The sequence below is a fragment of the Artemia franciscana genome, chromosome 9 (genome assembly GCF_032884065.1).
Source record: "Artemia franciscana chromosome 9, ASM3288406v1, whole genome shotgun sequence".
NCBI lineage: Eukaryota > Metazoa > Arthropoda > Branchiopoda > Anostraca > Artemiidae > Artemia > Artemia franciscana.
This window is the reverse complement of record NC_088871.1, coordinates 42310891-42338082: the sequence shown is the minus strand read 5'-3', so window position 1 is coordinate 42338082 and position 27192 is coordinate 42310891. Positions and strand designations below refer to the sequence as shown.

The 27192-nt window shown below is 35.9% G+C and overlaps 2 protein-coding genes across 6 annotated transcripts in view; both read right to left on the bottom strand.

Moving 5' to 3' along the window:
- LOC136031435 (NFX1-type zinc finger-containing protein 1-like) overlaps positions 1-24039 on the bottom strand; it is a 71556-nt gene extending 47517 nt beyond the window's left edge. The window contains exons 1-2 of the mRNA XM_065711012.1: positions 23875-24039; positions 21320-21463 (exon numbers count right to left, since the gene is read on the bottom strand). Of these exons, the coding sequence (XP_065567084.1) occupies positions 21320-21463; positions 23875-23922 (192 nt within the window). The 5' untranslated portion in view covers positions 23923-24039. The remainder of the gene's footprint in view (positions 1-21319; positions 21464-23874) is intronic.
- LOC136031433 (uncharacterized) overlaps positions 1-27192 on the bottom strand; it is a 509032-nt gene that overhangs the window by 99005 nt on the left and 382835 nt on the right. The window lies entirely within an intron of this gene.

The window sequence follows — 27192 nt, the reverse complement described above, 5'->3', positions numbered from 1 at the left end:
CTATGCATGCACATTTTCAAAAGGGCATATATGCAATATCATAGGTAGAACTACTCTATAATTTACTAAAAATATCATTGAAACATGTAAAGGGGCTAATTACATTTAGAACTAAAAGCTCCAGAGCCACTAAGAGTAAAAAGAGATCGAAGAGTAAGCAGAACTTCTCTCAAGCCCATTCATTTTTCAACGACATTTAGTAAAAAATTCTAAGACTGCCATTTTGTTCAGCATAGTCGAACGGTCCAGCAACAATGTCCTTAGGTATGTTGGACATATCAACCCCAAAGTTATGTAATTGGCTAACTATGCTTTTCAATAAAAGTACAGAACTCTATTAAGCAAAAAAGAGCAGAGATAAAGTGAAATATTCTTCCAATCATAAAACTACCACAAATCACAATCTATAAATAAATTCTCAAAATGAACAGGAATTGCAATAAATAGTCAAGTTAAAATCAAAAAGAGCAAAAATTAACATCAGTAGGGGTGATAACCCCGCAAGCCTTCTCAAGACCAGAACATAATTTGCATTACTGAAAAAGAAAAAAAAAATGACTGCGGATTCTCAGTTTAATTTAAATATATGGATATTTATTCCTTAAGGTTTTAACAATTTTTTATGTATTAAAATAACAAATTGAAATCGTTATGAGCCCATTTAGTTTTCAGCAAAGCAAAAATAATGTTCTGGTTTTGAGAAGGCATGGAGCCTTACTTCCTTTTGAGTTTCATTTATTTATTTATAGTGATTTGCAGTAGTTAAACATTTGGAAGATTTATTTAACTTTAAGTCTGCTTATTTTTTATTAATGGACCTCTTTAATTTTTTTTTAAACTTGATTTGTCGAAAAAGTTTTTTAAAATATTCTCATAAAGAGATATCTAACGGTAACTTTGCAGAACGGAAATAAAGTTGAGGTAAGAGGTATCTAACAATAACTTTATTCATAAATAACTAAATTCATAAAGAGATATCTAACGGTAACTTTGCAGAACGGAAATAAAGTTGAGGGATAACTCTTTTGCCAGTTCAACTGAACAGCTCCCAAAAGGGGGCAAATGTTAATATTTGGGATACAACAAACACATTTTATATCCCTCCTAGAATTGACAGCTTATATCTAGTTTTGCTCAAAACAGGAAGTTCGTACCTCCTTTATAGTCTTTCAAAGATTCAAACAGAAAAGATCTGGTGTGCTTTAAGCAAGTACCCATTGGTAGGTCAGTTTGGTTTAATTGATTCTAGTCCAAGGCTTAGTCCTAGTCCACTACAGTATTCTATATAAGGTGAATATTTTCAGCAGATGACAACCAGTCAACATTCTTACTACACCAACCTCAATTATTTCAGGGTCAAATGTAAGACCAGTGTTTTAATACTCATAATTTGAAATGTCAAAGCTCTCTTCTAAAATACCATAAGCTTTACTTTGTTTCATTCGGATAATTATCAGTGACAGAAGATAACCTCTAAAAATAAAAATTGGTACCCTTTTTTTGGTTCACCTGTTGAATACCTATTTCAGGTCACGAGAATCTACACGAAGATATTCATTTAATTGAGCCGAATAATTTTGTTTAAAAGAGGTACAGGTGGCGAAAAATCTGTAGTAGAATATTCTGTCCACTACTTCAGAAGTTTAAGCGTTGAGGGATAGGGTCCCCTTTCTCCTTATTTAGAAATTTGTTAGTTGCATTAAGTTTATTTTTCAGAGAAAGTATCAACTGCAGTGGCCAATGGATTTTATACCATAGCATCATATAAAGGACCAGAGTCTGACGTCTTGGATTCACTCCATAAGCTTTATACTTTAGATAAATGACAGGCAGTCACCAAATCGGTGTTCAAGGAACTATCTAGGTAATTCTAAAGAGATACAAAGTAGAGGTGGCTCACACTGCGAAAGGTATGGTTAATCTCTTAGTCAGAGTGCCAGATTCTGTATCTCGCTTATTGCGATTAGTACCCATGCCGGAAGGTACAAAAATGTTAAGGGTGGATCCCATGGTAGTCAACCATGCTAAAAACGAAATATCGTAGGGCGCATGTTCGCTGTTGGGGCGTTTCTGAGATATAGGCCAAAAACACCAAATTTGGCCTATAATGGGGTTCAATGATTCTAATTTTTTTCTACAGATAAGATTGGTCAAATCCAGCGTACTCTTACATCAGTAGAAAGGAAGGACTTGGGGCTACACGAATATGATTTTGTTTGTAAAAAAAAAATAAAATATAGCACATGTTTTACTGCAGTTTAAAAAAAAGTCAGGTTTTTGTCAACAAATTTCTAACAGAAAAGCTAAAAACTCGAAATTTTTTCAAAATAAAGTATTTTTTTATATTAAAAAAGAAAGCCCGTTTAATTCCGAACACATTGAGCTAAGAAAAAAAGTTTAAATTATTATATCTAGGGGGTCTGCGACTTTTTTAGCGAGTGTACCCGATAATATGAATTTTGTTTAGTAGCCTGCTACCTTGCGGTATGTTGATTGATAAGCTAAGCAGAAGAAATTGATAAGCAGAAGATCAAAAAGAAAAGTGAGTCAGGTAGGCCAAGATAAAAAAAAAGTTACTTCAGGTTGATTCAACATGTAATTCTGAGGCAAATACTGATTTGCTGATGGATGATAATGAAGAATATGACACAAATTTGGAAGATCAAAAAAACAATTTTTAAAGAAATAAAGTTTTTAAAAGCACTTTTGGCGTTGTAAAGTTGGCTGGAAAAATGAGCGTAAATTTTTTTTGCAGAAGTAAGAGACTTAATGAAAGTAATTTACAAAATTAAATGTCACAAGAAACTAGGTGATACTGACTAGTTTAGATTTATAAGGACTGATAGAAAGGCATGTTACATTGATCAATCAGATTTAGTATTGGAACTTCCAGTTCTAGTGAAAATGCTTGTCAAATGGAACATCTGTGATTTGAAATTGATTTGCCAATATTTAATCTAATATCTTGCTTTTCCTTCATGAAGCACCAAACAACCATGCAACAGTCGAAAAATCTCTGCAAACGTTCACGGCGATAAGTAAAGCTGTCGGATGTGACGATACAGTGGTCACGCAAGATCTCTTCATTTATCAGCTAGCACAGGGAGTGAAAAGTAAATACCCGGAAGTAAAGTAAAGAGATTATAGTGCAGGCAAAGCTGCTGCTACCTGGTACATGCGAAAAGGTATTTCAAGGGAACGGCTACTACCAACATATCAATACCTACTGCATACTGTACGAGGTCTTGCTAGCCCTCTACTGGGAGTCATTGGAAGAGTATTACTCCGAAGCACAAGAAGACTTATCCCGTCTGGACCAGTTGGGTAGTGCCATTGAGCTATTCCGGATTTCATTGGCAAACGGTGCTAACGCGTGAATTGCACTTCAGAAAGCAAACGATACCTTAATCACTTTGGATCCCATAATGAATGCCTTCAAAACCCTTCGAAATGCGTCACCCACGTTTGCTTTCTGGCGGTAGTTCTTGGAAATACTTGACATAGCGATGCAATTCAATCATACTGAACGAGACTGTGACTGGAAGTCTAATTTGACAGCAACTTCTCGGATGTTCCCATACTTGGTGGTGGCTGAACATCCTCAGTATACAAGATGTCTCATACAGTACCTATATGACATGCGAAGGATATCACAAACCTTTCCTGATGTACACTGAAGGCTCATGAAAGGATACTTCGCAGTGAAGAGAACGCACACCAGGTTTACGGCCACCTGTTCCGATCAGATATTGGAATGTACAGTGAACAAGGATGCAAAGACGACGACCGGAATAATAGGAGAACAAATGGATGAGAGACAGACTGAAGCTTGGATTCTTACCTTACTGATTTCCGCTGCCATCAGCAATGGTTTCCTGCAAGTAGTCAACGTATCCACAGAGACATTGAAATATCACGAAGACAATCAGTCGACGAAGACGCGATTACAACTTTCACGAGATAGAGTTCGAGACATTTTCACTACATGTGGCAATCCGTTCAGCAGAGTGGACTTCGACCTAGTGGATATTGTGACGTCAGAAGTTGTGGACGATGAGAAGATTGTTTCTGATATTACTTGCGTAGCCACAAAAGGAAAAGAGGTGGTTGAGAACTTTCTGTGCAACAGGAAAGAAGATGTGAAAAAGGTTGTACTCCGAACTTTCCCTTCAGAGAGAAAAACTCAGAAAGTGAATGTTGTCCCTAAAACCGATCTCCTGAGTTCTGAAGTAACAGCTTTGAAGAGAATCATTAGTGTTCAGTTGAGCTACGGCAAAGAAAAGGAGAAAGCCGTTGCAAAAATCCACACAAAAGATATTCTTCTTTTCCCTCCATCCATTTTTGAACATCTTCCGCAACATTTAACCAAGACATCCTCTGGCTGAAAAATGAGGGCGGGGAACAAAGCTGTGCTGTTGAAATGGCTAAGAAAAAAAGGAGGACTTTCAGCTTAGCCGGCCACTTTGAAATCCAAAGAAACAACATCAGCTACAGTACACACCATTGACCTAATGTCCAAGATAAGGTCATATCGGCCTGCCAGGTTTGAAACAGTCAAATCCTTCGCGGAAAGATTGCTTCTATTTATTTATTTATTTTTTAATAGTTTTCAAGCTAGTTGCAAAGCAAGCTTGTCGCATAATTCAGCAATGTCTATCATTGCTGAATTATCTTCCAGTGGGTATTCCTGAAGTACACACTGTCGCACATCGGTACAACGGGCTGTTTGGGAAGCTCACGGACACCGGAGAATTGATTTCCTTGAAATCAGCATGCAGACTCCAACGAGGGAAAGGAGAAATCTCTTAGCACTCTGTGCTAAGAAATTTCCGCTCTTAGCACAATTGAAGAATAGGATGCCGTGCTTGCAAGCTCAGCGTCTAAAAGCCGGTTCCTCGTAATTTTGCATGAAAACTGGGAGCAGATGAGTGATCAGCTTTCGAACGCACTCAACCTTTTTCTCTCAGATGGGTTCAAGGAGAGATTCATGGTGTCTCTGGTCAAGCGTGGCTGCTGTCCAACTTCACCTGAACACTGTTACTATGAGGAATGCTTGTCCTCCAGCCACGAAGAGGCTGACCAACGCCTTATGACACATGTCAAGTACGCTAGCCGTTACGCTTGTAGTATCGTAGCATCGTTGTGCATGCCAAAGACACAGACGTGGAAGTAGCCTGTGTTCATTTTTTTGAAGAGCTTCAAGCTGAAGGACTGAGCGAACTTTTCTTGAAGTTCCCGACTTACATTATCCCAGTACACGAGCCAGCGGATGGAGTCCACTTGTCCAAAGAAGACCAGATTATGATACCGTTCGTGTACTGTCGGCCAGTTTGTGACACAACGAACTTTTTCTTCGGCGTCGGGAAAGCTTCTTTCTTAAACACCGCGGTGTCTCCAACTTTTGCCTCAAAAATTGTGTATGTGACGGAGCAGATCAAGGATGCAGAAGGAAAGCTTTCAGTCGATGCGTTTAGAGAATTTTACGACCTATCAAAATTCCTGGTCATTGTAAATCATACGGTAAACAGGCCGGATTCAATTCACTGGCCAGTGTAAGGGCTTACGTTCGGTGCCAGAAACAAGATGTGAAAAGACTTCCACCTTCTGACGACACCTTCGAGCCATGCATACGAAGAGCCATATTCGCTACATGGATAATCTTGTCGTCAGTAAAGGCTCGGCCGAGCATTCCAGATCCACTTCTCCTTGGATGGAAGATGGCTGAAGGGGGAGTAGATGCGGTCGTCTCAAACTGTAAAGAAGCATCAAGCCTGGAAACTTACTGCAGATGCAAAAGTGGAAGATGCAGGAAAGACTGTAGCTGCTCAACAATGAAAGGATGCTGCAGCTTATGCTCCTGCCGCGGAACAAGGAGGGCATGCAGGGAGTCTGACCTTGCCCCATCTAAATTTTCGGAACAAGAAAACGAGGAATATTTGTGAAAACTTTATTTGATAACTTTTACTTTTAATTACAACAGGTCCCAAATCAGTTACTGTTACGCAATTTTACGGGCAGGCCGAGTAAGAAAACTCCAATGCGCTGACTGAATCCGTCAGTGAAACAGAATTCTTTTATGTAGTAAATAGCTCAGTCTTATTACTGGCAAATCAGGTCCCAAAAAGGCAATTGCAGACGCCTTAGTACACCAGAAAACATATTCGTCCATTCTAAAAAAAAAAAAAAAAAAAAAAAAAAAAAAAAAAAAAAAAAAAACACTTTTTTTAGTCAACATTTTTTTTAAACCTATTTTTATTTTTAAGTACAAGTTAAAAATTTTAAACAGTTAAGAAGTTTGAAGTATTCCTACCCTTTGAAGAAAAAAAAATATTATGTCCCTTTTCACGATACGGCTAGTGATCATTTCAGTGGCACTACAAAAAAAAAATCGCAGACCTTTAAAAAATAAAAATAGTTTATATGTTTTTGTCTCAAATTGTACGAAATTCAATGGGATTTCTTTTCAAATATGAAAAAAAAATGTGTTACCTTGAAGAAATTTCGAGCTTTTAGCCTTTCTTTGAGATATTTGTTGAATTTTACAGCACTTATTTTGAAACTGCAGTAAATAGAGAAAAAAATAGTGTCTTTTTTCAATTTAAAAATCATATTCTTGTAGATCTAGATCTCTTCTTTTGATTGATATAACATTACGCCAGAATTCCTCAACCCAATAAGTCGCAAACAAATCCTGAATCGTCATACTTAGTTATAGACTAAATTTGGCGTTTTTGGACTATATCTCAGAAACGCCCCAACGGCGAACATGCGCCCTACGATATTCGTTTTCAACATGGTCGACTACCCTAGGAACCGTCCTCAGCATTTTTGTACCTTCCGGCATGGGTGGGTGCACGATACAGAATCTGGCGCTCTGACTATCAAAGCAGTTTCAGAGATAATCGTTTTTCACTTTGAGGAAAAATCATTGTTTGAAGTAGCTGAAACAGCTCTTTTCAAACAGTTCGTGGTAACGAACTGTAGTAAGGAGCGACCCGGCTCAATAGTAACCAAAACTCTAAAAAATTGAATTTTGATATCAATAGCTACATCAAAAGAATCGAATTTTAATGCTGATTTTAAATATATAAGTTTCAATATATAGTCTTACCCATCAAAAGTTACGAGCCTGAGAAAATTTGCCTTATTTGGGAAAATAGGAGGAACACCCCTTAAAAGTCGTAGGATCTTAACGAAAATGACAACTTCAGATTCAGCGTATCCGAGAACCCTACTGTAGAAGTTTCAAGCTCATAGCTACAAAAATGTGGAATTTTGTATTTTTTGCCAGAAGACAAATCACGGGTGCGTGTTTATTTGTTTGTTTTTTTGTTTTTTTTCCCCAGGGGTCATCGTATCGACAAAGTGGTCATAGAATGTCGCAAGAGGGCTCATTCTAACGGAAATGAAAAGTTCTAGTGCCCTTTTTAAGTGACCAAAAAAATTGGAGGGCATCTAGGCCCCCTCCCACGCTCATTTTTTCCCAAAGTCAACGGATCAAAATTTTGAGATAACCATTTTGTTCAACATAGTCGAAAACCATAATAACTATGTCTTTGGGGATGACTTACTCCCCCACCATCCCTGGGGGAGGGGCTGCAAGTTACAAACTTTGACCAGTTTTTACATATAGTAATGGTTATTGGGAAGTGTACAGACGTTTTCAGGGGGATTTTATTTTGTTTGGGGGTGGGGCTGAGGAGAGGGGGCTATTTTGGAGGATCTTTCCTTGGAGGAATCTGTCATGGGGAAGAAAAATTCAATGAAAAGGGCGCAGGATTCTCTAGCATTACTATAAGAAAACAATGAAAAATAAACATGAAAACTTTTTTCAAATGAAAGGAAGAAGTAGCATTGAAACTTAAAACGAACAGAGATTATTACGCAAATGAGGGGTTCAAAAAATACTTTAGCATAAAGAGCGAGGTATTTAGGAGGAGATAAATACCTTGCTCTTTATGCTAAAGTATTTTTAGTAATTTCAACTATTTATTCTACGGCCTTTCTGATTCAGGGGTCATTCTTAAAGAATTGGGACAAAACTTACGATTTAGTGTAAAGAGCGAGGTATTAACGAGGGTACAAACCCCCTCGTATACATAATAAAAATATTAAGGTTATGAAAGTTTGTTACGTAAGTTAATTCTTAAGTTACGTATATTTTTTACTAATAAAAACGCTCGTTAAAAATTAAAAGTTCTAGTTGCCTCTTTAAGTAACCGAAAAATTGGAGGGCAACTAGGCCTCCTTCTCCACCCCTTATTTCTCAAATTCGTCTGATCAAAACTAAGAGAAAGCCATTTAGCCAAAAAAAGAATTAATATACAAATTTCATTTTAATAATTTATGTGCGGAGAGCCAAAACCAAACATGAATTAATTCAAAAACGTTCAGAAATTAAATAAAAAAAACTAATTTTTTTAGCTGAAAGTAAAGAGCGACATTAAAACTTAAAATGAACAGAAATTACTCCGTATATGAAATGGTTTGTCCCCTCCGCAATCCCTCCTCTTTACGCTAAAGTTTGACTTTTTGCCACAATTCTACTTTTTAAAACAATTATAAGCTTTAGCGTAAAGAGCGAGGGACTGCGGAGGGGACAATCCATTTCATATACGGAATAATTTCTGTTCGTTTTAAGTTTTAATGTCGCTCCTTACTTTCAGCTAAAAAAATTAGTTTTTTTTTATTTAATATTTAGTAAGAATATCGTCTATCGTGCAAATATAAACAGCGATGTCAATTATGTCCCAATCAGATTTGTAACGCCTTTTTGTTTTGACAATACTAATAATAAAGATGGGTTCCATTTAGAATGTAAAGGTGAGTGGCAAATGGACAGAAGTACATTTAACAGTAACCACATGGCTCAAACTTAATTGTCTGATTCCATGATAATGAAAGAGAAATTCTAGACAGCTGATAAAATCCGAGTTGCTTATGTAGATAACAGTTTGTAATTTTCAGTGGCTTGATACTAAGGTAAAGCAGGTAGATTCAGCAAGGACCGAGCGTTAGAACTTTATGCGACGTTACGTTTAAAATCAATGGCTATTATGATACTCTGCTATTTGTCACAGGGGTCATGAATAACTTTCACTACAGGCCCTACTAAATCTCTCGTCAGAAACCAAGTCACAATAATTAGTCAGCGTGGAAGCACAAAATATACTGGTCTAGCCGACTTTCACAACAAGAAAGGGTTTCGTGAATCATGGAGAACTCACAAGCACTGAAATACCCCAAGAGGGCTCCCATCTTCTGAATCAAGCTGTGGAAATTGCAAAGTCCAGATAATAGGAGCAAAAAGTCTTACCTGCAGAACTCTCAAAATTACCCTTACGCTCCACCGGTTTAATAAGTCTTTCTAGTGACTGGTTTAAGATGAAAAACAAGGACTCTGTAATACTTACATTATATACAAATTTCATACATAATTAAAAATCTTGTTCAGAATTATGGTGAGAGTCCCTGTTATCTCTCCAAGAATAATTTGAACCTTTTCACGTGTATAGATAACTAATTTGGGAAGAAAAGTCTTCTTCTCATCACACGCATAAATCACTTTTCATCAAATCTGGGACAATGTCCTGTAGTAAATAAATGTACGACGAAAATTAGTAGAAATAACAAAATAAATTTGTATACCATTTGAAAAAAAGAACGCGATTATCTACATTACCAAAATGGGCATCGCTACTCCTAGACAGAATCCGTCAAATTGACAGTTGAAATGCAAAAGAAAAGGCAAAAGGCTAAGAGTTCACAATGCGATGACGCATAGAAAAGATGTCTTCTATGGGGTCGTAAATTAAAGAAATGAATGTGAAAGTGGTCCTTCACTAGTATAACAGGGGTATTTTTGGTATTTTTAATTTAGTGTTTAAAAGGGGGTGGGGGTATCTCTAAATTACAATGACAAATCCTATTTGAGTGATTAAAGGATTCTTTCTAGGGTGTTCTTAATCTTAGATAATGAAAAGGGGAAAGAAAGTACTTGGAACCTACCAAAAACTGACACCTATGTCACTGTTAAAAAATAGAAATCGTAACAATTAAAAATAATATCTTTTCTCTGAGTACCAAAATTAGTGATAGGTCTTGTTGCTATGCTTTTCAACCTTTCCCTCGTGGTACGAGGGAAAAGGCGGAAAAAAAAAATCATGAAAATTTGGTGGAGGAAATAACTTTTATAGAGTTGTCGGTGGCAAAAAAGAAACGGAAATAAACATGAAAATTCTCTCAAATAAATTTTACAATGGTGACCGGCTTGATGTTCTTTCAGTATCAATTGAGCTCAGTAATTAGTTATTCACCTTTGAAATTACACTAGCCAATATTACTTATTTCAATTTAATGGAAACAGATAAGTCAAGCTTTAGATGTAGTACCGTGATATGATTGGCATAATTATGCAGTTCCATAGGGCAGATAGACTAAGTCTGTGGGAAGAATATCTGCACCTTGTAAATAGCTTGCCTTCCTATCTTGCAGCAACCTACCATAACCACTACGGCCATTCTTGCAACGATAGTCTGCAAACTATAGAGCACTCAAAAAGGCAGTAGACAGTAGGTTGTCAGCAGACATGCTATATAACTGGAATTGACTAAGGCTTTTAAAACATCTTGAGGCCTTAGTGGTGGTGGCAGAATGAAAGAATTTTAGATGACCTCTTTGGGTTATGTTGTATTTTGCTAAGGATTACTAAGGATGGGCCAACCGTCTGGGGCTACACGGAAAGCAGGTCGTCCTTATCTGGGTTGGGAGGGTGTCATAAATGAGGATTTAAAGGAAATGGGAACTTCTTGGGAGGGTGTAAAGAGGGAGGCTTGAAATATATTAGGTTGGAGGAGGAGCGTGCGTAGCTGTGTTGGCCTCAGGCGGCTTGGTACTGCAGTGAGTTATTAGTAGTAGTAGTAGTATTATTACCAAGGATTGCGTCAAGTAAAAGATCATGTTTTCAGAAAAAATCATAAGTAATCCTCATAACAGCCAAGAGAGCTGGCTCACCAAACATCAAGCACATGGATCCCAGCCTAATCTTCTAGAGTCTGTTTTTTTTGGCAAAAACATTCAATTATACCAGAAAGAGACTGCCTCAAAACTGATTATGTGCTGTTTCCTTCTCTACTCTATGACAACTATGGGCAAAATTTGGAGACCAAACAAGTTTGACCTTGCAAAACATTTATTTGAAGCCTATAAAGATGTAAATAACATGTGCTCAAATAAAAACGAACTACTAGGATACCGCCTTCGCGTTTTGGATGATGGAGCTCTTCTTCATAGACTTCAGTGGTAGATTGGAAGTATATTTTAATGATACTGGACAAGTACTTGGAATTTATCAAAACTCGATACTGACAATCTACAGCTATTGATATGAGGGAGGACCTACAATAAATGACTAAACATAAAGTAGGCATGTGAAATTTAATGGTAGAAGGGTGCTATTTACTGCAGATCTTTAAACTACCAACGAGAAATTTTTATCTAATAAAATCAATAAGGTGAGGTTCATCTGCATGCTGAGTCAAAGATTATGACAAAGGAGGACCGAGACTGTTCAAGGAAAAGGCGAAGCGGATTTAAATATCGTTAAAATCCTGTTGAGGAGTTTAATGTTCTTCCTACGGTAGTAGTTGGTGATGATACTGACTTACTCTTTATTTTACTATTTCAAGCTAATTATGATCCAAACAAAATGTATTATTCTCCAGAAGCAAAATAAGGCGCTTTAAGTGTTGTGTGAGACATACACACGATTAAACTTGCTTGGGAATAGAAATTCATACTTTTCTGCCGGTCACTACTTAGCCTCCGATACCAAAACCTATATACACGGTGTTGGAAAAGGAAAGACTATATAAATTTATAAGGAAAACAAGGCGTCTTGAAGAAGATCTCAAGTTTTTCTGAAGGCGAGCACAAACAACGAGATAGTTACTGCTGGAGAACATGCTTTACTGTTCATGAATGAACACAAGAGTGATAAAGACCCAAACTCAGCACACAATCATATTTCCAAGAGAAGATCTCAACATCTTCAAAATGTATGTATTTTCGAGACTTATCATCCAGACATTTATCTGCAAAGTCTTAATTGCTTCACGTTAATCATCAGGTTTGAAGTGCAAATAGCAGTTTCGACCCTCTTTAGTGTGGGTTCACGTACAGTTTTAACTCTGACAATGACTGATTTATTTCCAGCTTCATAAAACCCTTATAAACTAAGGTACAACGTACAACATCTAGCCCCAGGCTCTGGGAGATATTCGCAACTGTAGAGTCTTTGTTATTTGATCTTGTTATCTGGGGTAGCGAATTCACGAAGGCATAGATACTAGATCTTTTGACTATTTTGAAACAAAATCACCTTTTGCCAAATTTTGATCAATGATGACGAGAGGGTACATCTAAAAAGGGCAGAGAATTAAGACCACTAGTTCTTAAACCGATTTTCATCATCTCCCTCAATATACCAAGAAAGTTTTCCTCGGATATTTAGTGAATAAATGAACTCAAACTCGAATATCCTGTAAACACTCATAATGCAAATAGTGTATTGTAATTGTTTTCAGCATCTCTCTCTACTTTTCTGGAAGTTCTACCTTAATGAATTAAGCCTTTTTGGCTTACATTCAACAAAATAGGTCTCCCGAATTCCTGATTACATCTATTTGGGGAATGAGGAGGGAGGAATGGGCTAGGGATGGGGGCTGGGTACCTCGAACCACTGTAATATATATTTGCACTTGAAAAAACACTAAAACTGTTCGTTTAAGATCGAATGAGCCACTTTTGAAGGTTATATTATTACCCCTTCCATATAAAGTAGCTCAGAAACAAATCCGTAATCAAAATCAGATATCAACTAACAGAATTAAATGCAAATATCTTTCACAATGTGAAGTAACTGATAAACGTTCAAATGTAATCAACTTTCAATAAATATCAACAATTACTATGAAATATACAAAAGTTTGAGCACAAAAGGATATGTATGCCGTTCTTAAAAGCAATTCATAAATCTTGAACTTTCTAAAATCTGTTTAAGTTAAACCCCAAGTTACTAGTCAAAGAGAGGTACTGCAAACATCACCTGACTGTCATATATGTGAACTTGCTATGGTGTAAGAAATTTAATCTGAAAAATGTCCATATGTGAAAAAAACCCAATATTTTTTCTGAAATGTGAAGGCTTTGACTATTCAAATTGAAGTGATTTAAATTTGAGGACTAAATTTACAAATTTTACCGAGATTATTTAAGATTTTAATGCCTTTAATTGTGAAGTTGTGAAATTTGATAGGTTTTTTGAAAGATGGAAACTTTGTCGCGTCGTCATAAAATTCTAAAGTCTAAAAAACGCAAAAATTGGGAAACAGTTTTAAAAAAAATGTTTAAATCACCAAGGTGTTGAAGTATTACCTTGCAGAATATTGAGTCTGAAAATGTTGAGTTACGAAAGAGTTACTAAAACCACTACTTCTAATAACTCATCAAAATTGCAAGCCGCATGAGGCCAGTATAGCTATGCACGCTCCTCCTTTTTTCTAATATATTCAAAGCATCCCTCTTTACAACCTCCCAGAAAGCTACCATTTTGAATAAATCATACTTTATGAAATTCTCCCCTGCCAACAGCAGACGACCTGCTTTCCTTTTACTCCTTGATGGTTGGTCGAAAAGAACAATCTCTGACAATCATTCTTCTTTCATCCACCAAGCGTGCCTTAGCCATCTCAACCTTCCTCTCATTATAGCCGTAAAAAGAGGGATTGAACCAAACTTTTCGTACAACCCACTGTTCGAAATACGTTCAGTCAGCTAGGTCCCAGAACAATCTGTAGGCAATTTCTCTGGAAAACATATAGAAAAATAACACCCATGCTTCAGAACCATATTTACCTCTGTCATCACTGTAACTTTGAATTTTCTAATCTTGGTTTGCAGACATAAATAAATAAATATATTCGCAAATTTGATGGCAGGCCGTTAAGCCTCTACAAAACAAAAATCTTAATTTGCATTTCTTCTAAATTTGCACAAGGAGAAAATGTCACTTGAATAATATTCATCAACTTCCTTCTTGAATATCAGTAGGTTTGTGGAACAGGTTAATCTTTCTGGTAAGTTGTTCCAATGCTAAACCAATCGGTTGCCGAAAGTCCATCAGCCCTGTCCTTGTAAAAGCGTTCCGTACTCACTTTGTAATGATGTCCTCGGAGATGATTTTTATTGAACTGCACAATTCTCTCGGCTGGTACGTTATCATAGGCTCCATTGCAGAGCTTGTACATTTCAATAATATCGGCACGATGGAATCTATAGGTGAGGGTTGGGATTTCAAGCTTTCTAAGCCGCTCTTCGTAGGGAAGGAAGCGTAACCTGGGAGAGAATTTAGTTATCCTCCTCTGAACATTTTTGAGAGCATCTATGTCCTTGTTGTAGTATGGTCTTGTAGAACAATGTCCATACTCAAGAATCGGGCGGACAAGGGACTTATAGAGCGTAGCAAGCATTTTGTCGTCCTCGCACAAGAAGTTTCTTCTGATCATACCAGCAACTTTGGAAGCCTTCTTGACGACAGCTTCATAGTGGCTACTGAAGTTCAGTTCAGAATCCACTAAGATGCCTAGGTCTCTTTCTTCTCTACTAAGAGTGAGTGCAGCAGAACCAGGAGAGTATGAGGACGAAAAGTTTTGTGGACCCAGAGTGAGGATATGACTTTTCTGGGTATTGATTTCCATGATCCACTTCTTCATCCAGTCATAGATTCGTTGGAGATCCGCCTGCAGCTGGTGAATGTCTTCTAATGACGAGAAGACACGATAGAGCTTTGTGTCGTCCACGTAGAGAAGGATGTCAGATTCGATGCCCTCAACTAGGTCATTGATGTAGAGATTAAACAGAAGGGGGCCGAGGATTGACCCCTGGGGTACTCCGCTAAAAACTTCCTCTTCGGTATTGCTGAGACAACCTGCTACGCACACAACTTGCTTTCTGCCAGTTAAGAAGTCCGTAATCCATTGAAGAAGACTGGATGAGGACCCGGATGAGGAGAGATTGTATTTCCTGAGCTTCTGGACGAGACGCTTATAGGGAACTTTATCAAAGGCTTTCTTGAGATCCAAGTATATGAGATCAATCTGGAACCCCTTGTCAATGTTTTTCTTCCAATCATCTGTGGCACAAAGCAGTTGGATCCCTGCATATCGTTTCTTAAGAAAACCAAACTGCTTTTCGGTAAGTATTTTTTCTCGTTTTAAGTGTTCTAGGGTGTGGTCTGCAATGAGAGACTCAAGTACTTTACACTTAATACAAGTGAGGCTTCTTGAATGTTTTCTCTCGGTCGTTACTTTGTCGATTGCTTTTTTAGTCACTCTATGCTTTTTGTTTTGATTTAATCAGTCCAATATTGGCTTTAGGTAATGCAATACGGGTGTATTTATTGTGCATAGGAATAAATTGTTCTTCCATTGAGGCTACAATCGTAGTGAACCTTGTGTAAATGGTGTCTAACGACTCCAACCAACTGAATTCTTCAATCCAGTTGACATCCGAAAGCTGTCTTCTCATAGCAACATAATCACCCTTGTAGTAGTTACGTTTCGGTGCCACACTTGTCCTCAAAACCTTTCTTTCCAAGCTAAACACAATTACCGAGTGATCCGATTTACCGATTGGTGACAACTACTTAATATCTGATACCAGGTCTCCATTGCTTACCAGTAACAAATCGAGGATAATTGGTGTATAAGATCCCCACATCCTTGTTGGCTCAGATATTAGCTGCTCTAGAAAGTGTTCGTTAATACCGTCCAGGAATTTACTCGTCAAGCTTGTGGTAGATTCTGTGGTGTATCGCCTATTCCAGTCTATATTAGGGAGATTGAAATCTCCTATAATAGCAAGCTTTTGATTGGTATTCTTAGCAAATGCTGCTATTTGCAAGAACAGAGCTTCGTCGGATGTGTTAGTGTTGTTGGGGCTACGATAACAGATCCCAAGAACAGTGTCGCTGGTCGTTTTAGGCTTTATGCAGATCCACAGGCTTTCTTTGGGATCAATCGTGTCGGCTGACATCGATATTGGATGCACGTTGATGCCTTTTCGACAATAGCAGACAATCCCTCATTCTTCTCATATCTTCTCATTCTTCGAAACTTTTTTTTACTGTGAAAACCACTCTGAGCCTTGGCTATTTTACTTTTAGAATCTGTACTGCTTCCACTGTCTTTAGTAATAATGCTACCCAGGTAAGAGAAACTGTCCAATTGATAGATCTTTCTGGTACCCAACGTCACCTTTTCATTTTCAGTTATTCCTAGCCTTAGCAACATAATTTTCTGAAAATTAATTCTCAAACCTATTATCATACCTTTAACTCGCAAAACCTCTAAAAGTTTATTCTTTTTATGCATATTTTCACATAGGGTGCCTAAATCATAGATTAATCCAAGTTCAGGAAAGGTTGTGTTCTCCCATAGTCTTTACTGCGCTCCTTAGGACAAAGTCCATCAAAACGATCCATATAAATGGGTATAGAGTACAACCCGAATCGTTTATTGATTCAATATGAAACCAGCTATTAACCTCAATTCCTACCTTAACTGCAGTAGTTTTAATCTTATACGTAACACTAATCACTTTAATGCACTTACCTGGCATACCATATAAATACAAGACCTTGACCAAATTTGTTCTATCAACAGAATTAAACGCCTGATTATAATCAGTAAAACTGAAGGCTAAAGGTGTTTGATGATTCAGGCACGTCCCAATTATTAACCTAAGAGTTAAAATTCAGTCGACACATCATCCTCTACCCTTCCTAGGACCACACTGTTCTTTTCTTAAAACTTTGTCTACAGCATCTCCAAGTTGGAAAAGTAACATCATACTAAAAAATTTGCTACCTACACAGACCAGACTATTGCTTCTATGATTACCACACTCACTCTTATCACCTTTCTTATATAGGGGTTTAACTAGGGTTTTTCCTTAAATTTTGAGTGCTTCCCCGTTTTCCAAAATAATAATCATAATCTTCAGTAGCTTATTTTGAACCTCATAGCAACCATATTTAAGAAATTCATTTGCCATAGAATCGGAACTTGGGGCCCTATTATTTTTTAACCCTTCAAGTCAAGTCCGTAATCCATTGAAGAAGACTGGATGATGATCCGGATGAGGAGAGACAGTATTTCCTGAGCTTCTGAACGAGACGCTTATGGAGAACTTTGTCAAAGGCTTTCTTGAGATCCAAGTATATGAGATCAATCTGGAACCCCTAGTCGATGTTTTTCTTCCAATCATCTGTGGCACAAGGCAGTCGGATCTCTGCAGATCGTACCTTAAGAAAACCAAACTGCTTTTCGGTAAGTATTTTTTCTCGTTTTAAGTGTTCTAGGGTGTGGTCTGCAATGAGAGACTAAAGTACTTTACACGTAATACAAGTGAGGGTTATCGGTCTGTACTTTGATGGGTCTTCTCGTTTCCCACCTTTGGATATTGGGACGACAATAGCTTTTTTCCAAATAGCGGGAAGCTCACCGAGTTCAAGAGACTTTCTGTAAATGTAGACTAGTGGCTTTGTTATTACCGTTGCAAGTTCTTTGAGCAGTTTTGGATGTAGATTGTCTGGGCCTGTGGACTTGCTTGGGTTAAGTTCTCTGAGTTTCTTTAGAACATCACTATGTTTGATCTCTATCAGTCTTATCGATTCGTTTGGAACCTGAATTGGTTCCTGGCGGCTCAGGTTCCTGAGTAAAAACAGAAGAGAACTGGCTGTTGAGAAAATTTGCCTTGTCCGTGGGGTCGTGTACCAGCTTTTGTTTCACGGGATCGTAAAGAGAGGAGACTCCACCTTTGTTTTTCCTTTTCATGTTTACCTGTTTCCAGAAGCTTTTTGGGTTTTCTTTCAAGGAGAAAGCTAATTTACGTTCTCTAAGCTTTCCTTCTCTTCTTGTTGCTTTCCGAACCCTGTTGCGGAGCCTCTTGAATGTTTTCTCTCGGTCGTTACTTTGTCGATTGCTTTTGTAGTCTCTCCATGCTTTTTTTTTGATTTAATCAGTTCAACATTGGCTTTAGGTAATGCAAAACGGGTGTATTTATTGTGCATAGGAATAAATTGTTCTTCCATTGAGGCTACAGTCGCAGTGAACCTTGTGTAAATGGTGTCTAACGACTCCAACCCACTGAATTCTTCAATCCAGTTGACATCCGAAAGCAGTCTTCTCATAGCAACATAATCTGCCTTGTAGTAGTTACGTTTATGTGCCACACTTGTCCTCAAAACCTCCGTTTCCAAGCTAAACACAATTACCAAGTGATCCGATTTACCGATTGGTGACAACTGCTTAATATCTGATACCAGGTCTCCATCGCTTACCAGTAACAAATCCAGGATACTTGGAGTATCAGATCCCCACATCCTTGTTGGCTCAGATATTAGCTGCTCTAGAAAGTGTTCGTTAATAACGTCCAGGAATTTACTCGTCAAGCTTGTGGTAGATTCCGTGGTGTATCGCCTATTCCAGTCTATCTTAGGGAGATTGAAATCTCCTATAATAGCAAGCTTTTGATTGGTATTCTTAGGGAATGCTGCTATTTGCGAGAACAGAGCTTCGTCGGATGCGTTAGTGTTGTTGGGGCTACGATAACAAATCCCAAGAACAGTGTCGCTGGTCGTTTTAGACTTAATGCACATCCACAAGCTTTCTTTGGGATCAATCGTGTCGGTTGACATCGATATTGGATGCACGTTGATGCCTTTTCGACAATAGCAGACAATCCCTCATTCTTCTCATATCTTCTCATTCTTCGAAACTTTTTTTTACCGTGAAAACCACTCTGAGCCTTGGCTATTTTACTTTTAGAATCTTTTCTGCTTCCACCGTCCTTAGTAATAATGCTACCCAGGTAAGTGAAACTGTCCAATTGATAGATCTTTTCGGTACCCAACGTCACCTTTTCATCTTCAGTTATTCCTAGCCTTAGCAACATAATTTTCCGAAAACTAATTCTCAAACCTATTATCGTACCTTTAACTTGCAAAAACTCTAAAAGTTTATTCTTTTACGCATATGTTCACATAGGGTGCCTAAATAATAGATTAATCCAACTTCAGGAAAGGTTGTGTTCTCCCATAGTCTTTACTGCGCTCCTTAGGACAAAGTCCATCAAAACGATCCATATAAATGGGTATAGAGTAAAACCCGAATCGTTTATTGATTTAATATGAAACCAGCTATTAACCTCAATTCCTACCTTAACTGCAGTAGTGTTAATCTTATACGTAACACTAATCACTTTGATGCACTTACCAGGTATACCATATAAATACAAGACCTTCACCAAATTTGTCCTATCAACAGAATTAAACGCCTGATTATAATCAATAAAACTGAAGGCTAAAGGTGCTTGATGATTCAGGCACGTCCCAATTATTAACCTAAGAGTTAAAATTCAGTCGACACGTCATCCTCTATCCTTCCTAGGACCACACTGTTCTTTTCTTAAAACTTTGTCTACAGCATCTCCAAGTTTGAAAAGTAACATCATACTAAAAAATTTGCTACCTACACAGACCAGGCTAATGCTTCTATGATTACCACACTCACTCTTATCACCTTTCTTATATAGGGGTTTAACTAGGGTTTTCCTTAAATTGTTGGGTGCTTCCCCTTTTCCAAAATAATAATCATAATCTTCAGTAACTTATTTTGAACCTCATAGCAACCATATTTAAGAAATTCATTTGCCATAGAATCAGAACTTGGGGCCCTATTATTTTTTAACCGTTCTAGTCATTAATTCTTCCTCATGAAATATATCTTACTTCACATCCAAGGATTCGAATACTTCCTCATTTTCCTCAGTATTTTTTCTTAGAGATCTATCCCGATTTGAGATATTCTCAAAATGTTCTGCGCATCTCTCTTTAAAATTCTCATTATCACTAACTGTAGCCCTTATCCTATTTCTAAGTTAGACAAGACGAAGTTGACCACTCTTTCTCCAATTATTAGCATACCAGTCCAATATTTTACTAATATACCATCTAGATGCATCCTCCTGATCCTTGGAAAATTTATCCATGATTTCCACTTCACACCTCTTTAGTTCATATTTTAATGATTCCTCCACTTTCTTGAATCCCTCTTGAATTCTAATGATCTATTATCAGGTAAATTTTCACACCTTGTGAAACAAGATGCTTTTATTGACAGATTTTTCCTTTGACTGGTGGAATTGTATGATCTAAAAGTCTTAAAGTATTAGGAATAGCATTAAAAGCATTAAAGCATACACGTTCAACTTTCTTGAACTTTAATATATTTTGTTTATTAAATTTAGAGAATTTGAAGCCTGAAAACGCGAAGCTGAAATATCAGACGAGAATGCAACAAATAAAGTCTGAGTTATTGAATTGTAAAATGAAGACAGCTTGAAGTGCAATCTCACGACAAAAGAGGAGATACTTGAATGTTGAAGGTCATGGGCTAGAAGAACACGTAATTGTTCATTCTTTTTCATTTCAGGATGTAAAAAAGAATTTAGTTTCTCGAAAGCAGAAGTCCCAGAGCTATCAAATTATAGTATTGATATGTCTAAGAAACTCTATAAGACCCACGTTTGGTTGGATGAGCCAGAATTAAAGTTGATCTGCACATTGAAGCATATTGTGGGGTGGCAACTAGTTTAAGGTACCTTGTTAGAGTTTAGTGAATTTCTTATTTTGCAAATTGAGTTTCTTATGTTAAACTATTTAGGCTTGAACTTTGGATACAAAGATAAATGGTTTGAGTTTTGGGGGTATGTGTAGCTCTCTTTTGAATTTGGTGTCCGGATTAGCTATATTACTGCGGATATATATAAAAATAGTTTTCCTTAAAGAGCCCAAGGATACGTACTTGCACAGATATATCGCAAGCATTCACTAGCTTGGTCTTATCTGAAAATACAATAGAAAAGTTGCAAAAAATGACAAGAACTTACACAAAATACTGTCTTTTTCCTGTGATGAGTGACCATTAGTATTTATAAATTTTAGTTAAATTTGAAATATATTGTTCTTATTCGAAATAAAATTAAGATAGAAAAAAAAACTTACGAAAGCTGGTCAAGGAGTGAATAGGAGCTTGGATAAATGTGTGATACTTGGACCTGAGAGGAAGTATCATTTAAGTGTACTAAATGCAATTAGTGTCTGAAAAAAAAATTATATTTAAATAAAAACAAAATGAAAGTTTTATAGAAGGTGAGTAGAGCGTGGGGGTAAGAGAAAGCATGGTTTTAAATATATTACCTTCCGCAAATAAAATTGTTGTCTGTAGCACGTAGCTAAAATGGTGATTTGATTCTGTGAATAGTCCTGCTTTGTAAGATACTTTGCTAAGTTCAAAGCTATCTCGGCTTCGTGCGGATTGAACATAGACTTCTGCTCCTCGTCCTAAAATTAAATATTAACATTATTATTATTTTTTATGATATTATATTTATAATATAATATTAATTTTTTACCTGTTTCTGTGGTTTGTCAGTTTACAACGTTTCTTTTATTTAATTTAATGCATAATTTTTAAGTTTCGGTTCAAGAACAATAAATGGATTCCAAAATTTCAATCTATTTTACTATCAATTAAAAAAAGCTTTTTTCACCAATAAAGTTTTTCAAGAAAAATATAGAGCTATGTTAAACCAAAGATAAGCAAAATAATGTCATAATAATTTTCAAGTGTTTAACTACCACACATCAAAATCAATAAATAAGTGAACTAGAAAATGAACAGAAATCACAATAATAACTGAGTCAAACTAATAAAAAGCTGAAAAATAATGAAGTACGGCTAAATGTCTAGTATCTTCTAAAGACCAGAACATAATTTGTATTTTACTGAAAATAATCCTTTTTTTTGTGTGTTTATATTTTGCATAATTTCGAAAAATAATTTTTGGGTAGATCACCATCATAACCAAGATTATTGAAAAAACGAACATGTGTGGATTGATAGTTTCATATGCATAATGATATCCATTCTTGAAAGTTTTAACGTTGTTGGATCTCGAAGAATTAAAAAAAGAAAACATTTTAAATGTATTTTATTTTAAATAAAGTGCATATTATGTTCTGGTCCTTAGAAAATACTATTGAATCTTAGGCTGTTGCTGAGGTATTACAAATACAAACTTTTTATAACCTAAATGCGAATATTTTTTTTTTATTCATTTTAATAGAGCCCTCACCATTCCCTGAAAAGTTAAATAATACCCTCAGTATTAGCAATAGTAGTAAAAGAAGTAATATTATGTAAATTTGAATAGTATTAAATTCCGACTTTATGATCGTTGCTATTACTGAGATATTACTTATAAGCACTTTGATAGGGTGCCTACACATAGTGTCCTTGAACTTAGTTAAAAAGTCCCCCAAAGCTTCAGCTTAAGCCATTCAGAATATAATGTCGAAAAACCCTCTAATAAATTCGATCAAAAATGAGTGTTGTGATTTAGTAAAACATTTGCGTGAAGTTTCAAATTATTACCGTTAAATATTCAATATATGTTGCAAATATACTAGTTTGACAACCTAGATGCAAATGATGTGTTTTACTACTACTAGTACTAATGACCCACCCCAGCACCAGGCCGCCTGAGGCCAACACAGATAAAAACACTTCTCTATTCAAATCTATTCATAGCCTATCTCTTTGCGCCCACCCAGGAAGCTCCGATTTCCTTTAAATCTTTCTTTATGGCATCCTGCCACCACAAACAAGGACCACCTGCCTTCTATTTAGCCTTAGACGGTTGGCCGAAAAAGGAAAAACATTGGGTCGAAAAAGGCCCAAGGCATCTCAGGCTTTGTTTCATTATAGCCCAGGAGAGCGGGATGGAACCATATTTTTTGTACAGCCTGCTATTTAAAATATGGTCAGTCAGCCGTATAACCAGAACAATCCGTAGGCAATTTCTCTGGAAAACATTCACTAAATCTTCATCCGCTTTTCGGAGCGTCCATGTTTCAGAGCCATATTTGACCACTATCATCACTGGAGCTTCCAATATTCTAATATTAGAAATCCAATATTGTACCTTCCAATATTCAATAGTCTTACACTTTGATCTAGGATGCTTAAAACATCAGCACAATCTAGGTCCAGACAAAGTCCATCAAAATGACCGATACAAAGGGGGATAGAAAGGGGATACGCCTTTTTGACTGCCAAAATTTAAGTAATGTCATTTGATTACGTTCTAAAGTCTTTCCAGCATTCCATGAAAGTTTCAACTTATTAATTTTTAAAATTATCGTAAGTTTTAGTTTGACTGGACTATTAGTTGCACTTTCTGTTCGTTTCGAGATTCACTTGTTCATCGACAATTATTTGTGCTTGTTTTAAATATGAAGTACTACCTTAATTCCCTCTTAAAATACCTTAAAATTTTTCCGGTCTTCCATTTGATATAGGTCTTTACTTTTTTTGAAAGAGAAAAGTTTTGGATTTTTTTTTACCGAAGAAGAGTTTTAACATGGTTAGGGGTTATTTTATGAATAAAAAATTAAAGACTGCCAAACATTAAGCTGGTTTGGTATCTATCTATGGACGAACAAGAAGCAAGGCACACCGAAATGTATCAAGAAGAGGAGGCAAAAAGGATTGAGTTATAAAATTATCCTTGAAGAAGGGATGTTCGGTTCTTCAAATAGTGCTTATAATTTTACCTAGATGGCGAGCAACTTTTAGTCTTTTTTTCTCCTTATGGGGAAAAAAATGTAAATGAAATTATAAATTCGGGAGTTTTCGACAATGTTTCCATTCTTACACAATCTTTTCTTAGGACCCTTTATACGGTTCGTACCTCTTTTTCAAATACATCATGACTTAAGAAAAATATGTTCTTGTTCATTCCTTTGATGGTGGGGTATTCCTTCACAAAAAAATTATTTTTCAATGCAGCTTCAAACAGTGATACCGCAACACAGTCTTTTTCTAATTTGAATGAGGAGTTAGTCGGTCACAACTGTCGATCATCCTCTAGAATAGAACAGAAATTTATATATGGAAAGTTAAAGGCAAAAGGGTGCCAATCGAGAAGAGGATATGGGGATTTATAAATTAACTACTCCAACATTTAATGGAATACAGTAAAAATCAAATCAATTAAACAGAATTAAAATTAAGTAACAAAAAATCTGCCCTTATCAAAACTATGTAGAATACTTTTTGTTTCTTCAGTAGAGAAAATGCTCGAAGCAAAAGCAGAACTAAAGAGATAGTGGTGTAATATATGAATAAAATTATGGAAAAATATCTTGAGGCTTTGATATTTTAATTACTATGCAATTAATTTCAATTTATGTTCATTGTTATTTAACTTATGGTTGAGCTTATGGTTAGAGTTTTTCTTAAGATAACACTTTTAGAGGGATTCAACTGTTTTTCTATGTTTTCAATTAGAATTGTGCCTTAGTCCAAAGACTCACGGATACAAGTTTCCAGCAATCATAGAACAATTTTGATTCGGTTTGAGCATAATTTTTTGAGCTATATGATTTTTCAAAAGTTGTTTCCTCTTGCCAAAGGACTAAAGACCACAATTTTCAAGAATAACAATAGTTTTCGCTTTTAAAGGCCAAAGACGACCATATTCAACAATCGTAATGACCCCCTCCCCAATCTAACATGTTTTATGAACTAGCACGGCTTTTTATCTCTTTGCATATCCTCCATTTTCAATTTAATTTTCAAGGGTAAATTATAAATTTGTATTCCTTTTTCTTTATTGGACATATTCTGGTTTAGTTACTTTTTAGAAAGTCCAGTTTTTAAAAGTTTTACTGTCAAAATAGATAATGCTGAAGGTATGTATTGTAATATAATGTAATGTAATGTTGATATGTAGTTAAATTTTGTTGGTATGTTGGTAAAGTTGCTAAAGTTATGTATAGTATCTAATATTGGAGGTATGCATAAGGAATATAAACATTTTCAATGTATTTACCTATTACCAAATTTATTTCATTTTCTTTCAATGTGTTTTTCTTTTCTTTTTTCTCAGGGAACCTTAATAATCAAAAAGTTTTTGTACCCTTTTGGGATCGAAAGAGATTTACCCTCAATGGAATGAAGCGCTATACAGAAGGACCAAGAAAGCCTTTCCGATATTATGTGGTGGAGAATACATTCTAATGGAAAAGTTTCGATGCTACGTGGGTATTACGTAATAGTGGTGCACGCTTGGGGAGTTAAGTAATGGCAGCACACACTTGGGATCTTACGTAATGGTGGTGCAAACATGGGATGCCATGTAATAACAGTGTAAACATGGGATGATACGTAATGCCGGTGCAAACGTGGGATGTTAAGCAATGACGGTGCAAACATGGGATGTTACGTAATGTACGTAAGATATACGTAAGATTTTTTTCAATACGTTTTTTCTTTCAAGTCTTTTTTTTTCTAGATTGTATTTAATTTTAGTTCGTTTTTCATTCCTTTTTCTCAGTGAACCTTTATAATCTAAGGATGTTTGACCCCTTCAGGATCGAAAGAAACTTACCCTGAATGGAATGGAGTGCTAGACAGGTGGAACAAGGAAGCCTTTCTGATATTATGTGGTGAGGAATACTTTTGAATGGGAAACTTTCGATGCAACTATGGATTACGATTTCAATATGTCTCCGATAATTGATTTGCGGAAGAGAAAATCAATTAATGGAAATTGGTTACATTTACTGTGCAACTGCTTGTTACAGTGTTATTAGTTCTCTAACCTGACCCATACAGGTTAAATTAGGAATTGAATCAGTGAGATGTTACATATCATTGGCTTTAGACATTCAATTGTATAAGTGATTACGTACTGAAGATTCAACCTGAAGGACATACAAAGTCTTATTAATAAAACAAACATTCTGCAGTCATAATACCACAGAAACAAGTAGTTCAATCTCAACAAATGGAAAAACAAAACAGATAAAAAAGATATAGGATTCATTATAAGTAATAAGAAGCGTGAATTAAAGAAAGGTGTGGCCCTAGCAACCAATTTTTACCGGGACCCTAGTAACCAATTTCAACAGTGGCATATTCTAAAAAATTTCTAAGAAGGAATATTTTCTATGTTTTGAACAAGTTTATATCATTCTCTAGGATGACATCTCTAAAAATTATCTAAGTAAGAAAATTTTTCTATTGTTGGAACAAGTTTATATCATTCTCTATGAAAACTAAGTCTCTGAGAAGGACTATTTTCCTATGTGTCGAACAATTTATATCATTTAAAAAAACATCTCTAACAATTCTGTAAGAAGGACTATATTCCTATGTTTTTAACAAAATGCTCTAAGAACAACTAGTTTCCTATATGTTGAATAAGTTTATATCATTCTCTAGGAAAACATGTCTAAAAGTACTCCAAGATTGACTATTTTCCAATATTCTCAACTATTTTTTATCATTTTGAAAGAAAACATTTTTAAAAATTCTCTAAGAAGAAACATTTTCCATCTGTTTGATATAGTTTATGTTTTGAACTAGTTTATATCATTCTTTAAGAAATCTTTGCAAATTCTGTATGAAGGGCTGTTTTCCTATGTTTTACATACGTTTATAACATTCTCTAAGAAAACATCTCTAAAAATTCTCTAAGGACTATTTTTCTACGTTTTGAACGCGTTTATATCATTCTCTAAGAAAACATTTCAAAAAATTCTCTAAGAAGGAAGATTTTCTTATGTTTTTAACTAGTTTATATCATTTTGTAAGAAAATATCTCTAACAGTTATCCAAGAAAACATTTCTAAAAATTCTGTAAGAACTTTTTTCCTATGTTTTGAACAATCTTATATCATTCTTTAAAAAATATCTCTAAATATTCTCTAAAACTCCCATCCTCTAAAAATTCCAGCTCATCTTTCTCTTACCTGCGTAAAAAAAGACTCTGCTAACCCTTCTCAGGCTCTCAGACTCTATGAACACGGTAGCAGTACCTATGTCTATGAAAATTCCTTTTCTTGCCTCTCTGACTTTTGAATAAACATTATATTCAAATTGTTGGAGTTGTTAGCAGACCACAAAAATAATTGAAAAATAAGAAAGTTATAAAATAAAATATTTTTGTTGAAAAATTGGCATGTAGAATACAATCATAAAAAACAGATCTTTTGAATCAATA